The sequence below is a fragment of the Schistosoma haematobium genome, chromosome 3 (assembly GCF_000699445.3).
Source record: "Schistosoma haematobium chromosome 3, whole genome shotgun sequence".
Classification (NCBI taxonomy): Eukaryota; Metazoa; Platyhelminthes; class Trematoda; order Strigeidida; family Schistosomatidae; genus Schistosoma; species Schistosoma haematobium.
The window spans coordinates 17,953,555-17,977,322 of record NC_067198.1 but is presented as its reverse complement, the minus strand read 5'-3'; the positions used below and the strand labels follow the sequence as shown (position 1 = coordinate 17,977,322).

Below are 23,768 nucleotides of genomic sequence, written 5' to 3'. Positions count from 1 at the left end.
TCTCGCGGAGCGGGATCGTGGATGTTCATTGTTGAAGAGTCCCTCACTAGAACTAAATTGGTCGTCCAATGCTTCCAGGCTTCCCATGGAGATCTAGCTCCAATTGGTTCATGAATTCAACTATAAATTTAATCAAATAATACTTTTTATTAAAACAATGAAATATTCTAATACAATCTGTTTCATCATTTTCAACATTAGTTTTATACAAATGATAAAATAGTAGCATAAAATTGAGGAGTAAATAATAAATTGAATCATATTTCAATCCTTTATGATAAAACTCTAAATTAACACTTAATATACTAAATAAATTTGCAAATGAACTTGAATTTGTAATACGATAAAATGAGATAATGAGAAAATAGTAAACCAACTATAGAAATAATATAATAATGTAAGCTGTAACTAAAATCGATTGAATAAAACCGAACTCTAATTTAATAAAAAAGAAAATAGTGACATAGTATTGTTAGTTCAGAGCATAATAAGTAATATCAATACTTTAGGTCAAAAAATCTTATTACATACTGGTTATGTTTTCTACTTAGTAGTATAGCCACTCATGTGCCATTGAGTTTGTTCTCATTTCATTCGGTTAAGCCCTTTTGTTAACTTATTTAGCGGACAGAGTCATCCGTACTATAACAACTTATTGTACCTTTATCAATAGTGCTTGTATGGAATATGTATGGTTGAACATTGCTTACCGCCTATGCATATATTCATTCTGCTAGCTTTATTATTAGCTGTTTAAATGATTCGATGATTCATCCATTTCCTTATATATGTGCATGTATACATGTACATTTAAATCCACACACTACTCTACTCTTTCGATTCGCTGACTCACTCAGTCACCTCTCTGCTTTGTGGTCTGAGTTATCTGCTAATAAAGCTGTAGTCGCTGCTTCTCTTCGCCTTCTGCTTTCAAACACCGTTGAGAAGCACAGCCACTACAATAGTTTCTAGTGTTTCATAAATTTCAAATAAGAATTGATTGTTAGCTGAAAAATAAAGTAACTTGATAAATTAGTACTGTTTACTTGTTTGATTATCTTTCAGAATTTTCGGTATTTCACTTCTGATAATGATAATAATAATTATTGCAAGTTATGTATGATGGTTGGTAGGTATAGACAATATGCTATTCAATTTAATTTCAGTATTAAAAAGTGAAATCCAAGTTTGTTTTTTGATTTTTTATATGACACATAATATCTGATCTAAATACTACTTTAAGATTAATATTTCTCTGACCTAGTGTCATTTTTCCTCATTTTCCCTAATATCAGATGGGTTTTGCCGATATTATAGTAATTTCAATGGTTAAGATCATGAGTCAGTTGAAGCTAGACCACCATGGAAAACCTGGAATCACTGGGCGGCCGTTTCGTCCAATTGTGGGACTCCTCAGCAGTGCATATTCACGACCTCGCCCCCTGCGAGATTCGAATATTACCTTAAGTAATATTATCTTGAACTTGTACGGAAAATTAATTCTTATTGCTTCACTATACAACCCCTTATTGAGGGACGTGTAGATATGACAGATGGCATTGAACATAATTTTGTACTTAAATATGACATAGGAGAATTATAATTTTTATTAACTATAGGTCACTTTATAATGTTAGAGTAGTGTTATATTATATATCAAATATAATACTCGACTTTTTATGAAAAATCATGGTCTTATCTTTAAAGAAATGTGTTTAATGCCATAGACCAAAGATATGTCCGACTAGCACAAAACTACTGTTAAATGTTGTCGAATCAATGAATAGAATAACAAACTAATTAGTGTTCATAAGAGATTAAATAAATTAAGAATTCAGCCTACCCCTTATGAATGCTTTGTATAAAATATGGAAGTTTTGTTTCTCAATCTTGCTTTGAGTCTGAATAATAAAGTGAGACTATTTCACTAAGAGCAACTGAAATATTTTCCATGTCTTACAGTAAGTCTTTCACCATATGAAGTACATATTAAACTAGACAACATTAGAAAATCTACATTAAAGCATTTTACATAAGATCTTATCATGAATCATGCAGGAAATATCAACTATTCATAACTAAATAACATTGTAAAGTTAATACAGAGACAAAATTACTCAAGAAGAAGTATTAGCACTAGTATCAATTACTGCTGTAACTATTAACGACAACACTAAATACCATATTTGCGGTAATAAGCTTTGTTATTCAGTAACTCCGATTTTGACTGTCATCAATACATTGAATCTGCTTCATTAAACGAATTGTATGGGATAAGAGAGGAATGTTTCCTATATGACAAATGACACATCAATCAATAAGGAGCTATTTATCCAAATTTTACCTTTGTTTTCAATCACCGACAGGGTATAGATATTGTATATCGAAAACATACATTATGAATAATATAAAACTGAGCTCTTAAGACAAGTTGAATTTACTCATGAAAAAAATATATCAGTCTGAGGTTGTGAAGATTGAGCTTTTGATTGAAATCATAAACTGATTAATGTTAGACCACCATTGAAAACCTGGGAGCACTGGACGGTCGTCTTGTCTTAGTATGGGACTCCCCAGCAGTGCACACACACGACCCCCCCCCAGGATCTTGGATATCGTGTGCGAACGCTAACCTCTAGACCACTTCGCCGGCATCCAACGGTGTTAATGTCCAGTACTTCTACGTTTTCAATGGTGGTCCAACACTGACTGATTCAAGATCTCAATCAAAAAAATAATAATATATTTATATCATTAACGCGGAATCTAAATTTCCTACAACCTGTTGATCATTGCATAACTCTTTCAATCCTTTAAGCCTGTTTTTAATTAACGCCATAGATTATGACCACAATTTTTTTCACGGACTCTATAATAATTATGATAATAATAATTCAACATTGCAAACCATCAGCTGAAATACTGGTATTACGTCTACTACCTGTTAAAACTTTGTAGTAATAAGTACTTTGTAGAGAGAAAGAAAGAAAATGGAACATGCTAAATTTAGCTTTCAAAAGATATCACCAACACATTGTGAAAGATAAGAAATCTTGAATTCATAAAAGATATCCATGGACAGGAAATGTCCTTCAAAAGGATTTATCAATGACTTTATTATATTTTTTCAACAATATCGTTTTCTATCAATTTATTCTTCCTAGCCCTTCCTGTTTTAACACTTTTAATAATCTAATAAAATTAAATAATACTGCTTCCTTTAATTATTTAATCTTATTCATATCATACATCAGTAAAGATTATTCTGAAGATTTGTAAGGTTAAAAATGGATAAGGAAAGGTTGTAATTGACTGAGTAATAAGGCCAACATATATACGAGTATGTATATAAATCATAAAAGACCCAACATTCTCTAAGCAACATTTTTTGTGACTGTTAATAAAACAACTCAAATCAATAACTAGCATTTTTTTGGGGTGTTTAATAGATTACCAGAATAATTACCAGAAACTCATTAACAAGCTATTTATACAAATAGAAAATGGAGACTCATCAGTGAAGTATATAAGTCATTAGTTTAACTCAAGTTACTGATATTTTCTCAGTAATATTTTTGTATCTCACTTTTTTGCTGTTATTCGATTGCTCAACTAATATAGCTTATCACCCATCGCGAATTGGTTGAACCTAGAAAAACAAACTGCTGAATTTCAAATCTCTAGTCACCATGATGTCTGAAACCATTGAGTTAGATCCCCAACTGGGCTGCGAGTGTCCACTGCTGATAGAACAAAACATTTATCAATTGCGTCCTAGCTGTTATCAGTTAAGAACCTTGAGAAAAGCTTAAGATGTTTCTTGTACTAATTACTGGCCCTAGGTTTTCATCTCAAAAGAAAGTTGACTGATTTTAAGATGAAAAAATATTAATTTAAAATCAAAGCATGTAGAAGATATCTTGCATAAGCGATAATAATAATAATAAGGTATAAGTTCATTTCTTAATGAGGTTTCCTGTAAATAAAAGTTTCTTAAACACCAAAAACTTCTAACATGAGATGATCTATATAATGGTTAAATAATATCATCAATTTTTAAAATATTTCCATACAACGGACTCCTCTGAGGCACAACATTTACCACTGAAGATAACCACTACTATTAGTTTAAGTACACTGAAAGTTTGTTAAAAGCTATAATACTTAATCCAAACTCTATTCAAGTACTTGTTTGAAAAGGGAGTACAATTTACTTTCGTCCATAAACATATATTGATGAACACAGACACAATTCACTAATATCATTATTCGTTGTACTTGAAAACTTCATGAAATAATCAAGAAACAACTAGTTCGCTCTTACAAACTTGTAATGTCGACATATGTACTAACACATTTCCGAACCGATTATTGATATAAAAATGTTTGAAAATTCACAAATTCAATGGATATAAAGTTTAAAGATCCCTTTACTAATCTGTAATGTAATAAGTATGTTTAATATACAATTTCGGTTGAAGAGAACCTCTGATTGAATACAGAAATCAGGAAGCAACTAAATTATCTTTATATATTAACCAACCTAAACTATACAATGTATTTCAAAGGTTCATTGGTTTATTTACTGCCTTAGGGCAGTAAAATGTAACCATTCTTATGACCTAACAGTCCCTGCCTCAATCAATTAATCAAATGAATCATGATTTCATTTAACACAGTATAATAACACAATGATAGACAAGGAATGGACACTCAAATAAATATCTAAGTATTCTTAATATTTAGTATTTCATTTAAGGTTAGGCTGATTGATTCAGGCATGTATTATAAACATCATATCACAGTTAGTTGATTATCGAGTAGAATTATTCAACAAGTTATAGTCTACAGATATTTCACTTCAAGTACCTATTGATAACATTAATAATTCAGGCAGTTCAAAAAAGAACACATATTCTATTAGACAGAGAAAAGTAAACTCTCTTAGTTTAAGGAATAAACAAACTTTACTCTTTGCTAAACTATTAGTCATACTGTTATATTTCCGTTTTCTTTTTTATATTAGACAAATATTCAACTTCTAAACTACAATAAAGATTATATAAGAAAGCCATTAGAAATAGCTGAAGAATGTCTGGCAAACAGAGAACAAAGACATGGAATTGATGAAGTTAAAGATATTGTTGAAAGAGCATTAAGTAAAGTAAGTGCATTTCCATGTTATTAAGAATTAATTTTTAATTTATTCTTAAATATTAATACTGACAGTCTTAGGATATGCATAGTATCATAAAGTTATAAAAAAACTTGCTTTTATTACAAAGTGTAGTTTGTCTATATCATCTTGTCATTATGAGTTCATTATTATATACACTACAAATATGAACTAAAAAGTAAATACATTATAAAACCGGATATGTCTAACTAAATACTGTGGATAATTCTCAGCCAGTGGAAATTTTAAAAAATATTTTATTGTTGAAATGTTTTATGATCTAATTCTTTGAACAACATTGACAAATAGAAACTTGAAATGCTTCCATTTATAGAGCTTTCTAAAACAGAATACATATTAGAAATTACATGTCAATTTATAGAGCAGGTATAATAAAGTTTAAATTTCGATATATAATAGAATAACAAGCTTCTGGTCGGTTGTCTAGTCCTCAAGAGGAGTGACAGGCTTTATTAATTAGGTAAGTTAGTACATGGGTAGCTGTTTATCTTACTGAAAAAAAATTATAATCACACAGTTTCATTCATGTTGTACTGATTGTTTGAATCTTCCCATTGACATTTAGGACAACAATTCATCAGTCTCTTATTGGCAGATATGCATCCTATAAGGATTATAACGATATTACCTTAAGTCACGAACATTGTAGACAGAGACGGATGATGAGTCCCAAATGGGACGAAACGCGCATCCTGGATCCCCTTGCTGGCCACTATCCATCTCTGTTTACATGGCAAAGGATTCTTCCGAAGACCAAACTGTTGAATAATTACTTAATCATATTCTACGCTATAAATTCATATTTGCACTGCGAATGAAATAAACAATCTATGTGTTTGACAGGATTCAGTTAATCATTGAACTATTCCCTTGTTTCACTCTAATAGTTAACATAACTTTAAAACAATTATATAAACCAATTATATACATAATAAACATCAATAGGCGCTTGGTGGTAAATATAATAATGGACAACCTCAAAAATTATTGATAAACATATTTAATAGATCCTAGTTATCTTTTGTAAAAATTATTATTTATTATCTGCCTCATTTTTATTGTTTTTCTTATCGACATACCTCTCTCAATCAATCTGTGCAACCACTGATGGTACCGATCAAGTAGTTACACATAATTTACAAATTTATTCTCGCTTCAAACCAGTGAACCTTACAGTTTATGCTTCGTTAATAACTAAACAAATCCATAAATATTTGTATACTCACGAACTTACACATTTGCATATAAATAAAATTGTATATATGAATGAACAAGTATAATGTGCATAAATATTCTCATTCAGGAAACATTATTCACTCGTATAATATATTTGTAAATGTTAAATCACTATTACCACAACCTTCAAACAAACACAAAAACAATTATATCAAAGGCTAAAACCTTTCATTTCAATATATATCCATGTTAGCGCCATATATATATATATATATATATATATATATATATATATATATATATAAGCGAACAAATAACTTCAGAAAGAAATAGATTTTTCGAAAAAGTATACATGAGGAAAAACTAATAATGGCAAATATAATAAACTAAAAGAAACACTGGGATCAACCACATCTCTATTCGTTAGTCCAGGAAAAGAAGTCATTATTTATGCAAGAAATAAAATTAATCAGGGTGAGGTGAAAAAGGAATATAACAACAACAACAGAACAGATAGAGAAACATTCTAGTTAGTTCATATATGGATAAATTAAATGCATGAAATTTTATGCATCACACTATAGTGTATATGTATGTATCTATGTGTGTACAATAATTAGAACTGAGAAACAATATAGATATATTAATAACAATAATAAACATAATAACTAATGTTACAGAGAAAATTTTGTGAATAATTAATTTGAAATAAATCATAGAGCAAAGAAAATTACATATAGTTTTGTAAACATTGAATTCAGTTTGCATATTACATTCTTTATACTCATCTTTCTATGAATGTACATATATGTATACATAGAAACATGAAGGTGGATAAGTATACAATTTTAGTCTGTTACGTAATATATATATATATATATATATATATATATATATATATATAGTAGTACTGTTATTATAGCCAAAAATACTTTAGTCTACAACCTCAATTAAATCCAATTAATATAACTGAGAGTGAATCGATTCGATGCCTAAATTGTGTTTGTGGATATGAGAGGGGAAGAAAGTGAATTACGCAACTATATGAAATTATATAAAACAAACATTAAACAAAATATAATGTTAATAAATTGTATTCAGCAAGAATTTAAAAAGTTATTTTGATTTTCATAAATACATTTGAGGTTTTCCGGTATATTTTTGTGAAGGGATTATAGTTTAGAAACTTATTAATTTTTTATGAATAATTTTAAGAAACATTATTTTTATGCAAAATATCAGAGAATATTCATATATTGATCTACAGTGACAAATCTTCTCGAAGAACCAAGCATCAACAAGATTGTTAATTAAAATGAATATGCCTTTAAATACTCTGGTACGGTCGAGGGTGGGGAGAGTCCACTCTCTCGAAATGCTTTCAGTTGGCCACGCATATACAACCACTGCCAGAGAAGTCCTAATCACTGTCTTCTCACGGTGGAGGTGTTGTTTACGAAATTGAGGAGATGAAAGCCATGGGATAGCATCTAATAAAATTGCTCCACTGCCTTGAGGATTAGACCAATGGCCCCCTAAGAAAACTACCTGCTTCTGTTTGGGAACCGGGGAAATGTCCCACTCCTCCTTCAAGTTTTCAAAGTTGATCTAGCTTAGATCGACTCGTGAATTCAACTATCAAAATACTATAATCTCCATAAATTTCCGTAATGATAATAATCATGTGCTCACTGGTGAGAGGCTTCATGATGGATTTCCTGGAGTTTTGGTGAGAAGCTGTGACCAGTGGAGTCTAATCCGTGTCGTGTGTGGGACAGTTATCTAACACAGACAATGGATGAAAGGTTTTGCAAGATCACAGATCAATTGAAGTTAGACAGTAACACCTTTGGCTATCAGTTCATTGTATACCCACACGAATACGATAAAGAAAGCGCATAAATAATTGCTAAACTACTTTAAGAAGTTTTCTTTTTTGTTACCAATCTATTTCAGGAACTTCCTATACTCCATGAAGCTTATCAGTTTATTTCTTTCGTCCTACAGCATAAATCAAAACATGTCATCAGTTCGTAAATTCATTGAACATTGATCTGGGCCATTTTGGTAGATGTAGACTACCTACTTGGACTCCACGTGATCCACTCAATCAGTGGTTAAGGACATTGAGTGACGACTCAAAATCGTCCACTATAATTAACGTGCATTCACTCTTTATATTATTCGTGATCTTCAATTCCAGTATTTCTACATACATATTTTTCAACCCAGCCTTTCTGATTCATATTCCTAATGCTCAGTCTTCTTTGTTATCACTGATATTTCACCATTTCGATCTCTTTTGGAATTTCTAACTCAAAAGGAATATCTCGTTAATCATTTCATAACTCGAAACACAATCAGAACTTCACATGGAATATTCATCAATACTGAAAAACTAATGTCTACTATATTGAGTAGATTGTTAACATTTACAAAATGAAATAAAATTTTATAAGAATGTGATATAATGTTATCCTTGTTGAAAAATATATCTTATCCGATAAATAAGTAGACCTTTAAGACAGTACGTTAAACAATTATTCAATTAAAAACTAAAATTTAGAGGCATAAAAAAACCAATTTATGTTTGGTAGATATTAACCTTTTTCAAGTATAATAACTATTTGAATATTGAAAATGTTTTTGAATTCTGATGTTTGTAGATTTTTCTTAGAGAGGTTGATAGTTATAGCACAAACTTATCGAACAGTACTCGCAAAATTATAACATCCATCTAAGATGTATGCCCCCAAAACAACCAAAAACATTTTAATATATGGATCTGAAATTTAACTTCATCCTTTTGTCTGCATTGACAAATAAGATTTCTTAGCTAAATAGGCATTCTTAATATCCAGGTGAATTTAAGTACCAGTATGAATAAATTCTTCTTCAACCCTTAATTGAAAAATAACGAGTTAATAAAACGAGTTCAAACGGAGATCTTTATAGCATTTAATTTTTCGACAGATACTAGTTTTAATCTAGTTTAACTAGCAGTTCAACAGAAAGTTAGTTTTGATAAGAATAGCTCACTAGCGTTATCGGTGACTGTGACACTAGGTGATATGAACTTAAATAATCTAGATAACACTAGTTTCTCACTAGTTGCGAACCTCCCTCCTTACTGACAAGTCCCAACTAAAATGAAGCCTTTATTTATAGATTCCGATCGATATGTTGACAATCAAAACGAATACCATACTTCTATCTGTAGTGTCGGTTGCTATATTAAACCCATATACCTTATTCTAGCTTCTGGATGGGTCAATTTATCTCTTCTTCTTGACTCACGTTTTGACCTTGGTAATTATTCACTTATCAACCTTGACCGTTTTTATATGAGAGCATATGTGTGTACAATTCTGATTTTATTCATTACATATCTGTAACTTATTTTTATCTGGCTATAACTATTGATTAACACTTGATCAAATGGAGTTGGCTCAAACGCCTTCTCTACTGAGCATCATTTCGTTTCGCTCTCTTTTATTCTGTTCGTCTCTTTGATTATCTGTCCAGATTAATGATTGTACAAAATTTACGTATTCAAAATCCTTTCTCGTATTTGAATTATTTTAATTCCGTTATTCACTAACACATGTTAAGTCGATAATTATATACGGGGGATAGCCAGGCGATATATAAATATATACTTTACTTACTTACTTACGCCTGTTACTCCTCCTGAAGGAACATAGGCCGCTTATCAGCGATCGCCATCCAATCCTGTCCTGGGCAATCCTTTCCACCTCTTTCCAGTTGTTATTCATCGTTTCCATATCTGATTTTATTTCCCGACGTAATGTGTTCTTTGGCCTTCCTCTTTTCCGCCTTCCTTCAGGATTCCAAGTTAGGGCTTGTCTCATTATGTAGTTTGACGATTTGCGTAATGTATGTCCTATCCATTTCCATCGCCTTTTCCTAATTTCCTCTTCAGATGGAAGCTGGTTTGTTCTCTCCCACAAAAGGCTGTTGCTGATGGTATCCGGCCAATGGATGTTGAGTATCTTGCGTAGACAGTTATTTATAAATACTTGTACCTTCTTGATGATGGTTGTTGTAGTTCTTCAAGTTTCCGCTCCGTACAGTAGAATTGCCTTGACATTCTTATTGAAGATTTTCACTTTGATATTAGTTGAAATTTGTTTTGAGTTCCATATGTTCTTCAACTGTAGGAATGCTGTCCTTGCTTTGCCAATCCTCGCCTTTACGTCTGCATCTGAACCTCCTTGCTCATCGATTATGCTTCCCAGGTATATGAAGGATTCTACATCTTCCAGAGCTTTGCCATCAAGAGTGATTGGATTGCTGTTCTCCGCTTTGAATTTGAGGACCTTATATATATATATATATATATATACATTTCGATAGCAACCATTCAATAGCAACCAACATATGATCTAACTGGAGTCAGATCCCAGGGCACAATAAATAAATAAATAAATAAACATCTTAAAGATTAAATATTAGCAAATTTGAAACTAAAAATATATTTCACTTGGTATTGTTTGGCTTGTATCTTCCCATTGAGGTTTAAGACTGCAATTGATTAGTCTATATTTTTTTTAAAAACTGACGTAATGAAATAACTCAAATAAACAATACTTCTCTCTCTCTAAACTAAAAATATTAAAGAAAAATTAATCTTAATTGACCTTTGATGAAATTTCTTTCATTTTATTTAGACAATTGAATGAATTCATAAATGTAGAAAAACAAACAATAAAATGTCACAATAAAATTAGACTATCATGTTTAGATTATTTTCTTCGTTTTCTCCTTTTTTTTTTAAATAAAGACGTAAAAATTTGTTGTTTTTTTTATTTTAAACGTTCAATTTATCGAATGTAATAAAACGAATTTTTTTGTTTGTTTGTTTTAATTTTAGGAAGTTCAAACTGTCAACAAAGGAATTGATTTCATTACTAAACTTATTGATAAAGCAGAAATTCAATTAAAGTGAGTTATATTTCAAATATGACTCAAATAGACTAAATAGTTTATTTTGTTGATTTTAATTATTAAATAGATTCATAAACTGAATAGTTATCTATATCAGTTGAAAACGATTAAATTTAATGAGATATTGATTCCTTTATGCACAATCTATAAGTAAGTTTGGATAGTCTCAAAATGTAAATAAATAATAAAAAAAACTTCGATGAGAATATGATTTATGGACGACCTTTCAGCGACGCTGAAGTGATTTTGAGTGGACACCTATTGATTAGGACTAAATGAAGGTCATAAAACAGTTAGAATTCTCATTTACAGTTGATGACTAGGGTTAAAAATTAGATTTAAAGCTTTCATCACGAACTGACATCAGCTATAATACCAAAACTCTATTTAACCAAATGTATGGATGAATTTCGCGGCAAAATTCATGACTCGTTATCTTATGTCTGATTGGTTCATACATAAATTAAAGTCTCACCAAAACGTTTCACTGAATATATCATTATTAATAAGAGTTCGAGCTATTCTGCAATTTAGATTACCGAACATGCTCATTTAGCTGATAAGTTCTATATTGAACAAAATAGGTATTCCGGATTTCACTATTAGCTGTAATATGTCTAGCTTAAATTTTTTGTTGAATCACAACAAACATCTAACACCATAAACAAGGAGTTATTTCAAATCAAAATCACTAAAATCAGATTATATTAAAACAAAAATTATAATGAATAACACAATGTTACATACAGTTAAGGATACTATTTTATATGTGAACTAGTGAAAAGTTTCTGAAATTTAAGATAATAGCTTACGCTGAAATCCAGGTCAAATGTCCCATTGATAAGTTACATATTTTACCAAAAGAAATTATTTATAAAAAGATTTGTACATCTAAGTTTGATACTCAAGATTGATATTACATATATCCGTATGGTATTGTACTTCGATAATCTTATCCAAATATGTTTATTAAGAATTTTAAAAAAGAGTTATACTCGCAGTTATTGAACATTTTAATGTAAACTAATGACATGACAGTCTCAATTCAAAAACAAATTCTAGAAATTATATTCAGATCTAAAATCATACGGATATATGATGATACTCAAAATTGGAAATTCCTTTTAAACACTTTTAGCTAGTCATAAGGTTTTTATCAATTCTTTTAGATTAAATAATTTCGTTCACGTTATTTAACCTAACGAACGAAGTTAATTATGTGGATAGAAATATATATCCAGTATGAAATAAACTATCATAACATAAAGTAATTTTCATTATTCATTAAAATTAGATGAATAACCACTGAAAACCAAGAAGTGGTAAATAGTTATTCGATCTTAACACTTGAGACTCGTTAGCATTACATACCCGAAACTATATACGACATTCAATCCAAAAACTTCAAATCTTACAACGAACATGATAACTGGTGTTTTTAGTATCAAATATCTCAAATAATATTTTTAGAGTATCAATGCAACTTGTTTTACATAAATACGGTTTACAATTTGTTTAATTACAAAACATAATTAAGAATATATATATATATATATATATATATATATATATATATATATATATATATATATATATATATATATATATATATATACGAGTCACGTTATGGTAAATAAATAACCCTTCGTGATTTTCTTATCAGTATTATACACATAGAACTATCAAACGATTTATTAGTTTATTAAAATCACCTCTTAAAAACAAAATATCCATCAAAAAGATTTATCGATTCTCAAAAATTTATATCAAAAAATTATTCTCATTCTTATGTTTACCTCTTCCTCTCTCTCTCATTCTGAATCATAAACTAATTCAATTTTGCCGTTGGCAAATAAAAACAGGTAACACTTCATTTATCACCTTAAATGATTGTTTATATATATATATATATATATATATATATATATATATATATATACATAGTTATGTGTTCTTAACTTCCCGAGAGAGACGTAAAACCAATCGAATTGCATGAATTTCACGTTACTTCATCAAGACTCTTAAGGAAACCATAATTTGTGTAATAAGGTTAACTGTATCAACAGTTTTCATATAAAATTTTATTATACCATTCAGTTATTTAACTAATCATAACATTGAGTTTTCTACTTGATTTTACAGCACTAAAAGATATCTCTTTTAAAAAATAATAACCATTTGTTTGACTGGTATATGTGATAGATAATTATTTTTTTGTATCAGAAGGGGTTTTTGTGGATATAATGGTAATTTCAATAGTTGAGATCATGAATCAAATGAAGCTAGACAAAACGGCCGTCAAATTTTTCCAGGTGATCTAGCTTCAATTCACTCATGATCTCAACTACTGAAGATACTTTTTTGTGAATAGTTACTCATTTTTTGAAAGTTTCTATTTTTGAGAGCTTTCTGGATACAAAATCGAAAATGATATTTTATCAAAATGATAAATGATACAATATTATGCAAGTGGTTGTCAATCTGTATAGAATATACCAGATAGTAACGACAATATTGAGTCTCTAACAGGATTTTATAAATAAATATGTGAAAATTAAATACTGAAAAGAAGTGTTATAACAATGGTAAATGTTGCATTTTATCATAAGTCCTGATATTAAAAACAGTGAATTATCTAACCCGATCATCATAACGTAATTCTATTGTAGTGAACAGAACACCAGTGGGGACAATCGAATGTATTTGACATGAAATTACAAAGCATCTCAATAAAATCTGAGAACCATATAGTAAATCGTTGATTTGTAAAATATCAATCCATCATCTCAAACTTAAGCGTTCCTGTCACAAACATCAATCCATTGTCTCAGATTCCATTGTTAATACGTTTTCATACCAACTGTGTTCCGTTCCCGTTCTTTCCTTCACGACCTTCTACTGAAATACATTATATGCCTGACCACTGCCATAAACTACTAATGTGGATATAAGTAACCTACACCACACTATTCCATGGAATTCCAAAAATACCAGTCATAAAAACATTATCTTAGTCATCACATTGAGATTGATTTATGTGACTTAATCAGCGGTATATAAAATAACAGCTTAAAAAGCTCACTGTTAACATTTATAATTGAGTCACAAATTATACAGGTATGAAATTTTTAAGGATAAGTTATACAAGACTCTCACACATCATCATTTTAATTGGGAAATTTCTTTCAAACATAAATTATTGCCAAGTTAAAGGTATTTCGATGGAGGAATATTTACTCACAAAAATTTGACTAATTTATAACTCTCGTATTTTTTTTCTTGTCCTCCTAGACTTTTACGCTCAACTCAGAATGAACTACAAAAGGATGCTATTGATAAAGATCACGCTCAAACAATCGATGATCGATTGTATGGTCTCTGCAACTCTTCGACAAATATTGCTCTCTACAACGGGATTGAATATTTCGACAATACGTAAGCTTATTTAATGGGCTTTAATGTATCAGATTAGCCGCTAAGCTAATGTTTTCTTGTATAAGTATTGATATCATCCCTGTTATGACTGGCCTTGATATTACATACACAGGCTTGGAAATGGATGTAAGTAGTTCTTTAAATAAATCAACAATAGGATATACTTGAAAAACACCTGCTTGGAAGAGCCAGACTTCATAATTATAAACAAGAACCGTCTTTACTGATGTCTTGTATATTCAGGCTTCTTTAGCTGTACTAACGCCATGAAAACCCTAAAGGTTGCTCAGATATGTTTTATTCTCCATGACTTTTGGTTTACATAGACTAAGATCATCAGCTATATATTTATATATATATATATATATACATATATATATATATATATATATATATATATATATATATAGGCTACCTGTTCCTGACATCTAGATATTTCAACAAGTTATTTGTTTTCTTGTTTGTTTTAACACATCATTATGTCTATTAATCACACAACCTATTCAGATGTGTTTATGAAAAGTTTGCAACCTTTCACTGTACAACTTACAAAAAAGTTCTCTTAGAAACATCATACTTGTTGTACAGTATTCAGATGTCAATTCCTGAACTGCTAATTTCTAAATACCGACTACTCAATATTTATCGTCAGGATCGATCAAGAAATAAGAAATGAAAACTTGTTCATATACATTTTGTTGAGAATTCTATCTTGTACCAAAAACATAATATTAAATAAAGCTTAAAATAATAAATTATATATATATACTTCGAAAATTTTCGAAATGTGCGTGATAACTCACGATTATGGGATAGTTTCATAAACAAGTATCATGTAATTACTAATGTATTCCAAATGTAATCAATTGAAGAATCACATATTCAACATAGAAATTATACTATTAATTTATAGATAAAACAGAAAAACTGAAGAAAATCCACACTCTAAATGCATTAGAATAAATGATTAATGGTTAATTAAATTATATATGTATATATATAATTTTGTTTCCAAAACACGTATATATTCAAATATCCATCAAATAAATTCAATAAACAATAAAACAATTAAAATCCCTTTGAATAATTAAAAAAACATTATGTGAATATACTTCAATCAATGAATTCCTTCCATTATGAATTTAATCATTGTGAATGGATAGTATTTTTAATGAAAATTTTAAACTGACAATTAATAAATACAATTGTATGAACGAAAAATATTCTTTTCAATGAATTTCTCATCAGCTTCTACAATTATAAATCCAACTTAATAATCCATAAAATTGGCCAGATTTAAGGCAAAATACAACATTTGGAAGTTGTAATATGTGAATTGAGAATAGTTGTTTGTCATGTGAAATCAAATCAGATCGTTAATGTTGGGGTTGACTAATATGAAGTGTTAACTTGAATCAGTTTATAAGCGAAATGAAATTGTACGATAAATGATCAGAATAAATATGGTCAAGTTGGGGTGAGAGAGAAAATAATGTTGACCCATGTTGACCATATTTATTCTGATCATTTATCGTACAATTTCATTTCACTTATACACTGATTCAAGTTAACACTTTATATTAAACAGCCCCAACATTAACTATCTGAATTGATTTTATATAACAAACAACAATTCTCAATTCACATACTACAACTTCCAAATGATGTACTCTGCCTCAAATCTGGCCAATTTTAGGGATTATAAATTTGGATTTATAATTGTAGAACCTGATGAGAAATTATTGAAAAGAATATTCTTCGTTCATACAAATGTGTTTTAATATAATGGGAATTTTCCAGCAATTAATAAATAGAATGAATATTAATTATTATTTTATCATCTAATATGAAGTGGTTATAATTTAAAATAAATGTTGACATTATTATACGTTTTTTTTATTGAAATAAATAAATAAACCGATCAGTCACACATTAACAAGTAGAGCCTAGTGTATATGTGGATCGGCTCAGTCTTACACACTTCTGATTAGTTCAACTCATAAAGATTACCTTTTTTCTAACTCATTTCTATACTCGCTAAATTAATACGTCATAATAGGCAGTGGTTAGTTGCACTTAATAAATACTTCGGTCAATTCACTCAAAGGGGAGTCACAACTTAATCACCATGGTTACAGAGTAAAAATTATGCGCTACCACAAATATAAACATAGCCAATAATTTTAAAAATATAAGGAGAAAATTTTTACCGAAGATGTTTCTTGATTTTTCGTGATACTATACATGACGAATAAATAGAATTAATCACGCAAGAAATAAGACAAATAAAGAAAATATTCGTGTAAATCCTATCAAATTGTTCAAGACTTTAACTATTCTGTAGAACTGTTATTCCGTCGAATACTTTACACTTCATAATTTATTTTTAATCTACACAGCTGAGTGAGTATCAAAGGAGCCTTAGAAAATAAATAGTTCTTTTCTATATAAGTTGACGTAGATCTATCAGTTAATCTGTAGAAGGATTCTATAACAAAACCACTTAATGTGGTGTGTTAACCTTAAATTGTCTTGACTTCATTATATGTAAGAAACTAAGTGTGAAAAAACAATCTCCTTTTAAAGGATCTTAACCATGATTGACAAAAAGTCGTCCATTTCTTTCTTACTCTAAACAAAAATTGTGTTTATCCGACCAACTGATAGTATTTAAATTTTACCGGCTATATTTTTCCCGCCCCAACTTTTATAGTAAGTAATAGTCCTTCAAAATTCGTTTTTTCTTAAATTTTATAGTCGAACTCTTTTCTCCTATTGGTTATTATTTACTATTCATAATTAGGAACCTTCCAGCACGTATTTACAAATTACAACACACATCACCTGAAGCACGAGTTAAAATGTTTGTTTTGAGAATAAAGTTAGAGTACTTATTTGTATATTAAGTAGGATAAAATTGTATGCCAAATTACTGAAATGAAAATCTATCAATCTAAATTAAAGAAATGATTATTTAATGGATTATAATCAATTTACTCTACGTAATCACATCAAACTCTGTGACTATTAACGAAAGTTTGTGTCGGAAACTTCATAGAGCCAATAACTCTGTATCGACATTTGAAGTCTCTATTAAATAAATTACATGGTGTATGATTCGTCAGTATCCAATTCATATTCGTATCTAGAAAATTTGACGATCTCATCTAACTCTTATTTTTCAGTCGGAGTATCCCAACTTCATGGATGAGGTACACTCAAGAAAATTTAATTCGGTCACAAAATCAACGTAGTGCATCTGAAAATCTACGTGAAAAAATTGATTCTGCCTTAAGATCTATAATTGGTCGTGTACATGGTCAATTTGTTACAGTGAATAATGCACTACAAACAAGAATGAATGAAGTTACCAATGCAAGAGATAATCTTCGCTTATCCTTGAGAAAAGTAACCATTACTATTTTCTGTTCTTATTGTTTTTAATCGCAAATTACTCATTAGGTTACACAGGAATTATATGAAGTGGAAAACTTAATAGGAGCACTTAAAAAGACGACGGATGACAAAATCCAACCATTGAAGGTTGCACAAACCAGATTAAAAGAAAGAACTCGAAGGATCAATGTGGAGAGTTGTTATGATCAACCAATGAAAACGTAAGTTCATGTTGACTGGAGCGAGAGATTAACCACACAACTGAGTTGATAAAAGCATAATTTACTCTAGCGAATCTTCAACGTACTAATTTACTTTCTCCAACACTAAAATGTATCAATACACTAATATGATTAGTACTTAAACATCAAAATAAAGATAAGTATTTATGTCTAAAAAACGCAGTAAGTGGAAATTAAGATCACGCCGACAGGACCTCATAGTAGATTCTAGGACAGTAATATGGTTGTGTCATATGCGATCCACCTCTTTCGTAACTGTTAACTGCTTCTAGTAGGCTGGGGGTAGCGATGTAAGAAAATCGGCCAGTGGGCACGCGGCAAATTTAGCTGAGAACTGAACAAAAATTTTCATCTGCAGGTTGCCTTTCTAACCCTTCATTCTATCTTACTACGCAGTTCCTACTTCTTTCAATGATCTAGTGTGACTAAATATGTTTTGATGGTCGCATTTACGATCTCGGTGAACATACTTCGACGAATTCAATAATAATCTTGATCAAGGACTATGCTATGTTGTTTTCTAAATGATAAAGATACCTTAGTACCACACCACTGGATAGACAGGTAAACAAACTTAATTCTAGTATATTCATACTTCATTTCACAACTTTCATTCGCTAGTGTATACATTTTTTAAAGAATCCGTGGAATAGGGCCTAATACTACTTCATGTTACATAGAACGAATCCCAGCAAATATCAATACAATACATTATACTGTATCTAGTCTCGAAGCATCCTTTCCTATGATGTGTGATATACTTTTGTCTTTGTATTATAATGGACATAGAAAAATATGAAATCCAGTGCAGAAGGGCTGACTTTGTATGTGTTACTGGGGTAGTGTGAATAGAATGTACTCTGGTTGTTTGAATAAATTATCCAAGTTGAGTGATTATCAATACTTTTCCTACTGAGAACAGTAGGGTTTATAAATATGTGTAATGCTTCAGGTACTCGCCTTTCTTTATAGTGGGGAAATGCTTTTTGAACTGTTCTAATATTTTAAGGTCGGTTGGTCGCTACTGAAAACAGCATGTACTGTTACTGCTAACTTCATTTGAAAATTCACAAGGTGTTTCTGTGGAACTTAGCTGTTCTTCGACTCGAATCAAGATTTCATGAGAAAACTCTTCAGAACAGAAGGCACCACAGTCAACACAACGTTGTCCACAAACAAAATTATGTGTTGAAATGTAAATGATATTTTCTTTTGATTGAACTAAAGTATTTCGAAAAGCGTTGGTTGTTGCATATTATGCTTTGATTTCATGGAGTTTTAAGATTCATCTTTGTTCTGTCACACTACGGTACCACTAAGTACCATTAACTACTATCAATAATCTTCTCCTCACTCATTTCTAATTCTCTTGACCGTTGCTTACAACCAACACTTTTTTCAAGTCAAAACAGCTATGAATGTCTAGAACTAACCGTTATGTATTCTGATGTCGAATGATTATAGAATATTTTTCGGAAAGTATACTATGGCTAGGAGGCAACCACTTCTTATTGAAAAATTTTTCTCACCTAAAAATGTAGTAAATGGATTATCTCTCTTGCACAGTGTAACAATATGTTAGAGATGTAGTTATTTTTACTATAACAAATTCATATTTAGTGAAATAAGTACGTATACACACAATATGAGTATAGCTCCTTCATACTTGATATTTTCTTTTACAGACTTCAAACTGAAGTTTTGGAACTTAGAAAAACAATCGAAGAACTTAAAAACAATCGCAGGAATGCAAACATCACATTAGCCAGATTGCAAAAGAGTCGGACATCCCTTGAACAAGAGATAGAAACCAAAGAAAATTCACTATCTATTGATCATAGGTGTTTAAGTATGCGGAAAAGTTTCCCTATCAAAGATAAATACGGATCATTATACGCCATTCCAGTTAGCTATTAGAACAGACAATTTCAGTAAATTATTATGAAACGACAATATCAACAAATAGCCTTTCCCATGGTTATCTGTTTAACAACTTGATTTTTACCAATCACTTTTCACGTAAGCTCAATACATACGAATCATTATTTATCAAATGTTAGTTACCAGACGTATGGATATATAGAACAAGATAAAAAGATGTTTTGTCGATTCTAGTAATTACTTTTGAAACCTGCACATTCGCGAAAAACCAAAGACTGAGTGAGTAGAATCGACAACAGAAAGAATGGAATGAACTGAAGATAAAAAGCTACCCTCCGAATAAAGAATGTTTTCTCCTAAGACTTCTCTTATGCTTATTAGCAGACTTTGATAACAAGATACCGGAGAGTCACGAACACCAAACAATTCAACTAAACATATAACGGTCATTTAGTACTATATTCTGACTCCGAATGTAACGAAATCCATATAGCTGGAAACTTTCTGGAGCTGAATATAAGTTATATAAAAGACAAAAAGTGTCGTCTAAATTACTAAAGCAATTTAGGTAAACAAGCTACTTCGATAAGCACACCAGCACCAACTGACAATTTAACTAGTCACTAAATTCACGAAAATGCTAGAGAAAATACTTTTGTTTAAGCCTCGAATTCAATGCAAGCGTATATAATAAATTCTCGTGCTATCACACTGTTCTCTAATTGGTTATAGCAGGATTTCAGGAGGCAAGGATGTTTCAGAAAAAACATTGTATGAACTACTAAGACAACGGAACTCACGCCAAACCAAGAAACAAGCGACTATTTAAAAAAACGCAAACTAAAGAGTTTATTTCCCATCAAAACGCATGTGATTGACGATGCTGAAAATGGTTAGATGAGGAGGAACCACCAGTCAAGATAGTTATTGTAGCAGTTTGTTTCGACTAATAATCAACAGCACATAGTTGTACCTTACTATAAACTGAGACTCGCGATCCCTCTCTTGGTTGAGGTTTAAGGAACTACTACAAAACATGAAGGTAATCACAAAAAAGGAACTAAAAACAATGTAATTTGAACTATGCTCTGGTATCCAGATCTTTGTATTATCATTCGCATCGTCGCGCCTGTCACATACCAAGGTGATATATAGACATCCCAATAGGTATAGCGAGCCAAATGTTTATTTGGAATATCCCTAGCATGCAACGAATAAAACTGGTTGGTTTAGATAACCTAAACCTTAAAACACGACATTTTGACACGCAACGCAGTCACTTGACTGTTCAAATCTTTATAATAAATGTCAACATGTTACCCCTACCACCTACACCAAAAATGACACTACTTATACTACGACTGCATTAGTGGACGGGAATAGTTTAGTCCCAAAACTGGTACCTACGAATTTTACTTCCAAACTTGAGTTACCACTTGCTAAACGAGGATATTACGCTACTGACCATAGTAATTTATTTATCACTACCAAGAGACCCCACTATCATTTTGCCTCATATTTAACTAATCAACAGTTGTCACAATTCCAGTAAGCATGAATTATTGCAAGGTGATATCAAGTGGAAAGTCCCAAAGGATAGATATCCGAATATGCCTAATCCAACGTGCTTATCGATAATCACTACGTTATTAGGCTAATAAACTAACAATTGGCAAACAAACTTTTTTGAGCGACTACTAAGACTGACGACAGTAAACATTAGAACTACCTTTAACTAATACACAAGTCTTTACTTCGTACTCATTAAAACTACGCGGGCATAGTCCAAAAAATGAAAGCAGTAGAACATCGTTTCCGTAACAAATTTTTATTCACTTATTTCTTTCGAGATACACCAACTGTTCGTCCACGTCGTCCAGTTGTTCTTGTGTGTTGACCGCGAACTCGCAATCTAAAATTACAATAATAACATATGAATAATGAAAAGGAGTAGGTTATATTTATGCATATATGTACATTGAGTAAAGGCAAAGAAGGGATCAAGTCAGGACGCCCTAAATGCAGTGCGAAACCTGTTCTGACTATTGTGACTACCACCTAAACGCTGTGGACTTGCCTACTGTAGTGACTCAAGCCAACTACACTAAGTAGAGAACTAATCTGACATCCTGAAAAGTTCAACAGAAACAGTGGACCGAGCATTGACATTCAGCGTTACAGGTTTTAGGGGCGAGTCAAGTCACTCGGATTGTCGTATATGTGGCAGGAAATTTGTTGTGAACAGTTAACACCACTCTTTACACAGTGAGTTGAAGAATGGTTTTGTACGTAAAACGACTACAAGAACAATAAGTTAATAAGATCTAGCCAATCAGAAAAAAAGGAAATTTACGACTCAGATAATAACATACTGACAATAATTTCATAACATCTATCCTATATTCTAATTGTAAGCTTAGTGTTTAAAACATTGGGTACAGATGATCGATGACATGTCAAGACATCTTAATTAGCGTCTAGTATATGTTAAAAACAACCACTAAACTTCACACGACCAGACTAGCTTTAAACTGAATGTTCAGATAAGACAATCATTATCTAACAGAAGAGGTGGCCAGAAACGCCTTGTAAACTAAGACCAAGACATGTTTAGAGACTTCGAGGTGGAATAACAAACATAAGGTGACTCGTCGGTAGACATTGTGAACCAGTAAGAACTAAACATAAATAATTTCCGCTAACAATATGTAAATGTCCTATTTCCAAACATCCGAGAAAATGCTCGTCACAAGTAAACCATGTCTAATTGCACCACATATATGACAAAACTCGACAGTTCACTGAAGTGAATGATGTCCCGAAGAGATGTTTCAATAGAACAATGATGGCGAAGCTACTTATTAACTTACCCCCAATAGTGACGTATACCCCGATGAGATCTTATCCTTTTTAATCGCTCAAGATCCTCACGTAGCTTAGTTTCCAAAGCACCGGACATCAATTGTGAGTGTTTGCCATCGTCGACATCTTTCTGTCTGTTTAGAAACCAATCAGGGATCTTGTACTGCCTTGGATTACTCATAACTGTTACAAGCTTTTCAACTTCATCTTCAGTTAGTTCACCAGCACGCTTGTTAAGGTCGATATCAGCTTTTTTACATACTACATTGGCATAGCGTCGGCCAACACCTTTAATTGAAGTTATGGCATACATTATTTTAAGTTGGCCATCAATATTCGTATTCATAACACGAAGAATGTGCTGGAACTTTTCTGGTAGCATAAGATCCTAAACAAAATGAATTGAAGAAACAAATCAACACTAACCATCGTGGTTGGCGACTTTGATCAAATATCCCGGTTACAGTGAGACGACGAATAACCGCCGCCTTGATCTTATATGAACAGCTTTAAACACACAGTGTTTGATAGATTTTAAGATGCGTAACTCTAGAAACTTTTGTTCTACTTCATGACCTTCCATTACTCAACTTTGGATAGCCTCAAATAGT

At 31.0% G+C, this 23,768-nt stretch overlaps 2 protein-coding genes across 2 annotated transcripts in view; one reads left to right on the top strand and one right to left on the bottom strand.

Annotated features, from left to right (window-relative positions):
* TEKT3_1 (Tektin-3) overlaps positions 1 to 20,640 on the top strand; it is a 39,004-nt gene extending 18,364 nt beyond the window's left edge. Inside the window, exons 5-10 of the mRNA XM_051207987.1 lie at positions 5,027 to 5,164; positions 11,268 to 11,338; positions 14,633 to 14,776; positions 17,962 to 18,184; positions 18,239 to 18,393; positions 20,100 to 20,640. Of these exons, the coding sequence (XP_051069127.1) occupies positions 5,027 to 5,164; positions 11,268 to 11,338; positions 14,633 to 14,776; positions 17,962 to 18,184; positions 18,239 to 18,393; positions 20,100 to 20,331 (963 nt within the window). The 3' untranslated portion in view covers positions 20,332 to 20,640. The remainder of the gene's footprint in view (positions 1 to 5,026; positions 5,165 to 11,267; positions 11,339 to 14,632; positions 14,777 to 17,961; positions 18,185 to 18,238; positions 18,394 to 20,099) is intronic.
* Positions 20,641 to 22,029: 1,389 nt separating this feature from the next.
* Positions 22,030 to 23,768, bottom strand: RPS18 (ribosomal 40S subunit protein S18B). Its single transcript, XM_051213174.1, has 3 exons — positions 23,584 to 23,768; positions 23,166 to 23,545; positions 22,030 to 22,207 (listed from the first exon to the last, which is right to left on the bottom strand). Exons 1-3 carry the CDS (start codon positions 23,584 to 23,586, stop codon positions 22,132 to 22,134), a joined length of 459 nt encoding a protein of 152 aa, XP_051069126.1. The 5' UTR covers positions 23,587 to 23,768; the 3' UTR covers positions 22,030 to 22,131.

Coding starts and splice junctions, on each gene's coding strand:
- RPS18 (XM_051213174.1), bottom strand. Junction 22,208..23,165: donor GGTATACGTCACTATTGGGG/GTAAGTTAATAA, acceptor TTGTAATTTTAG/ATTGCGAGTTCGCGGTCAAC.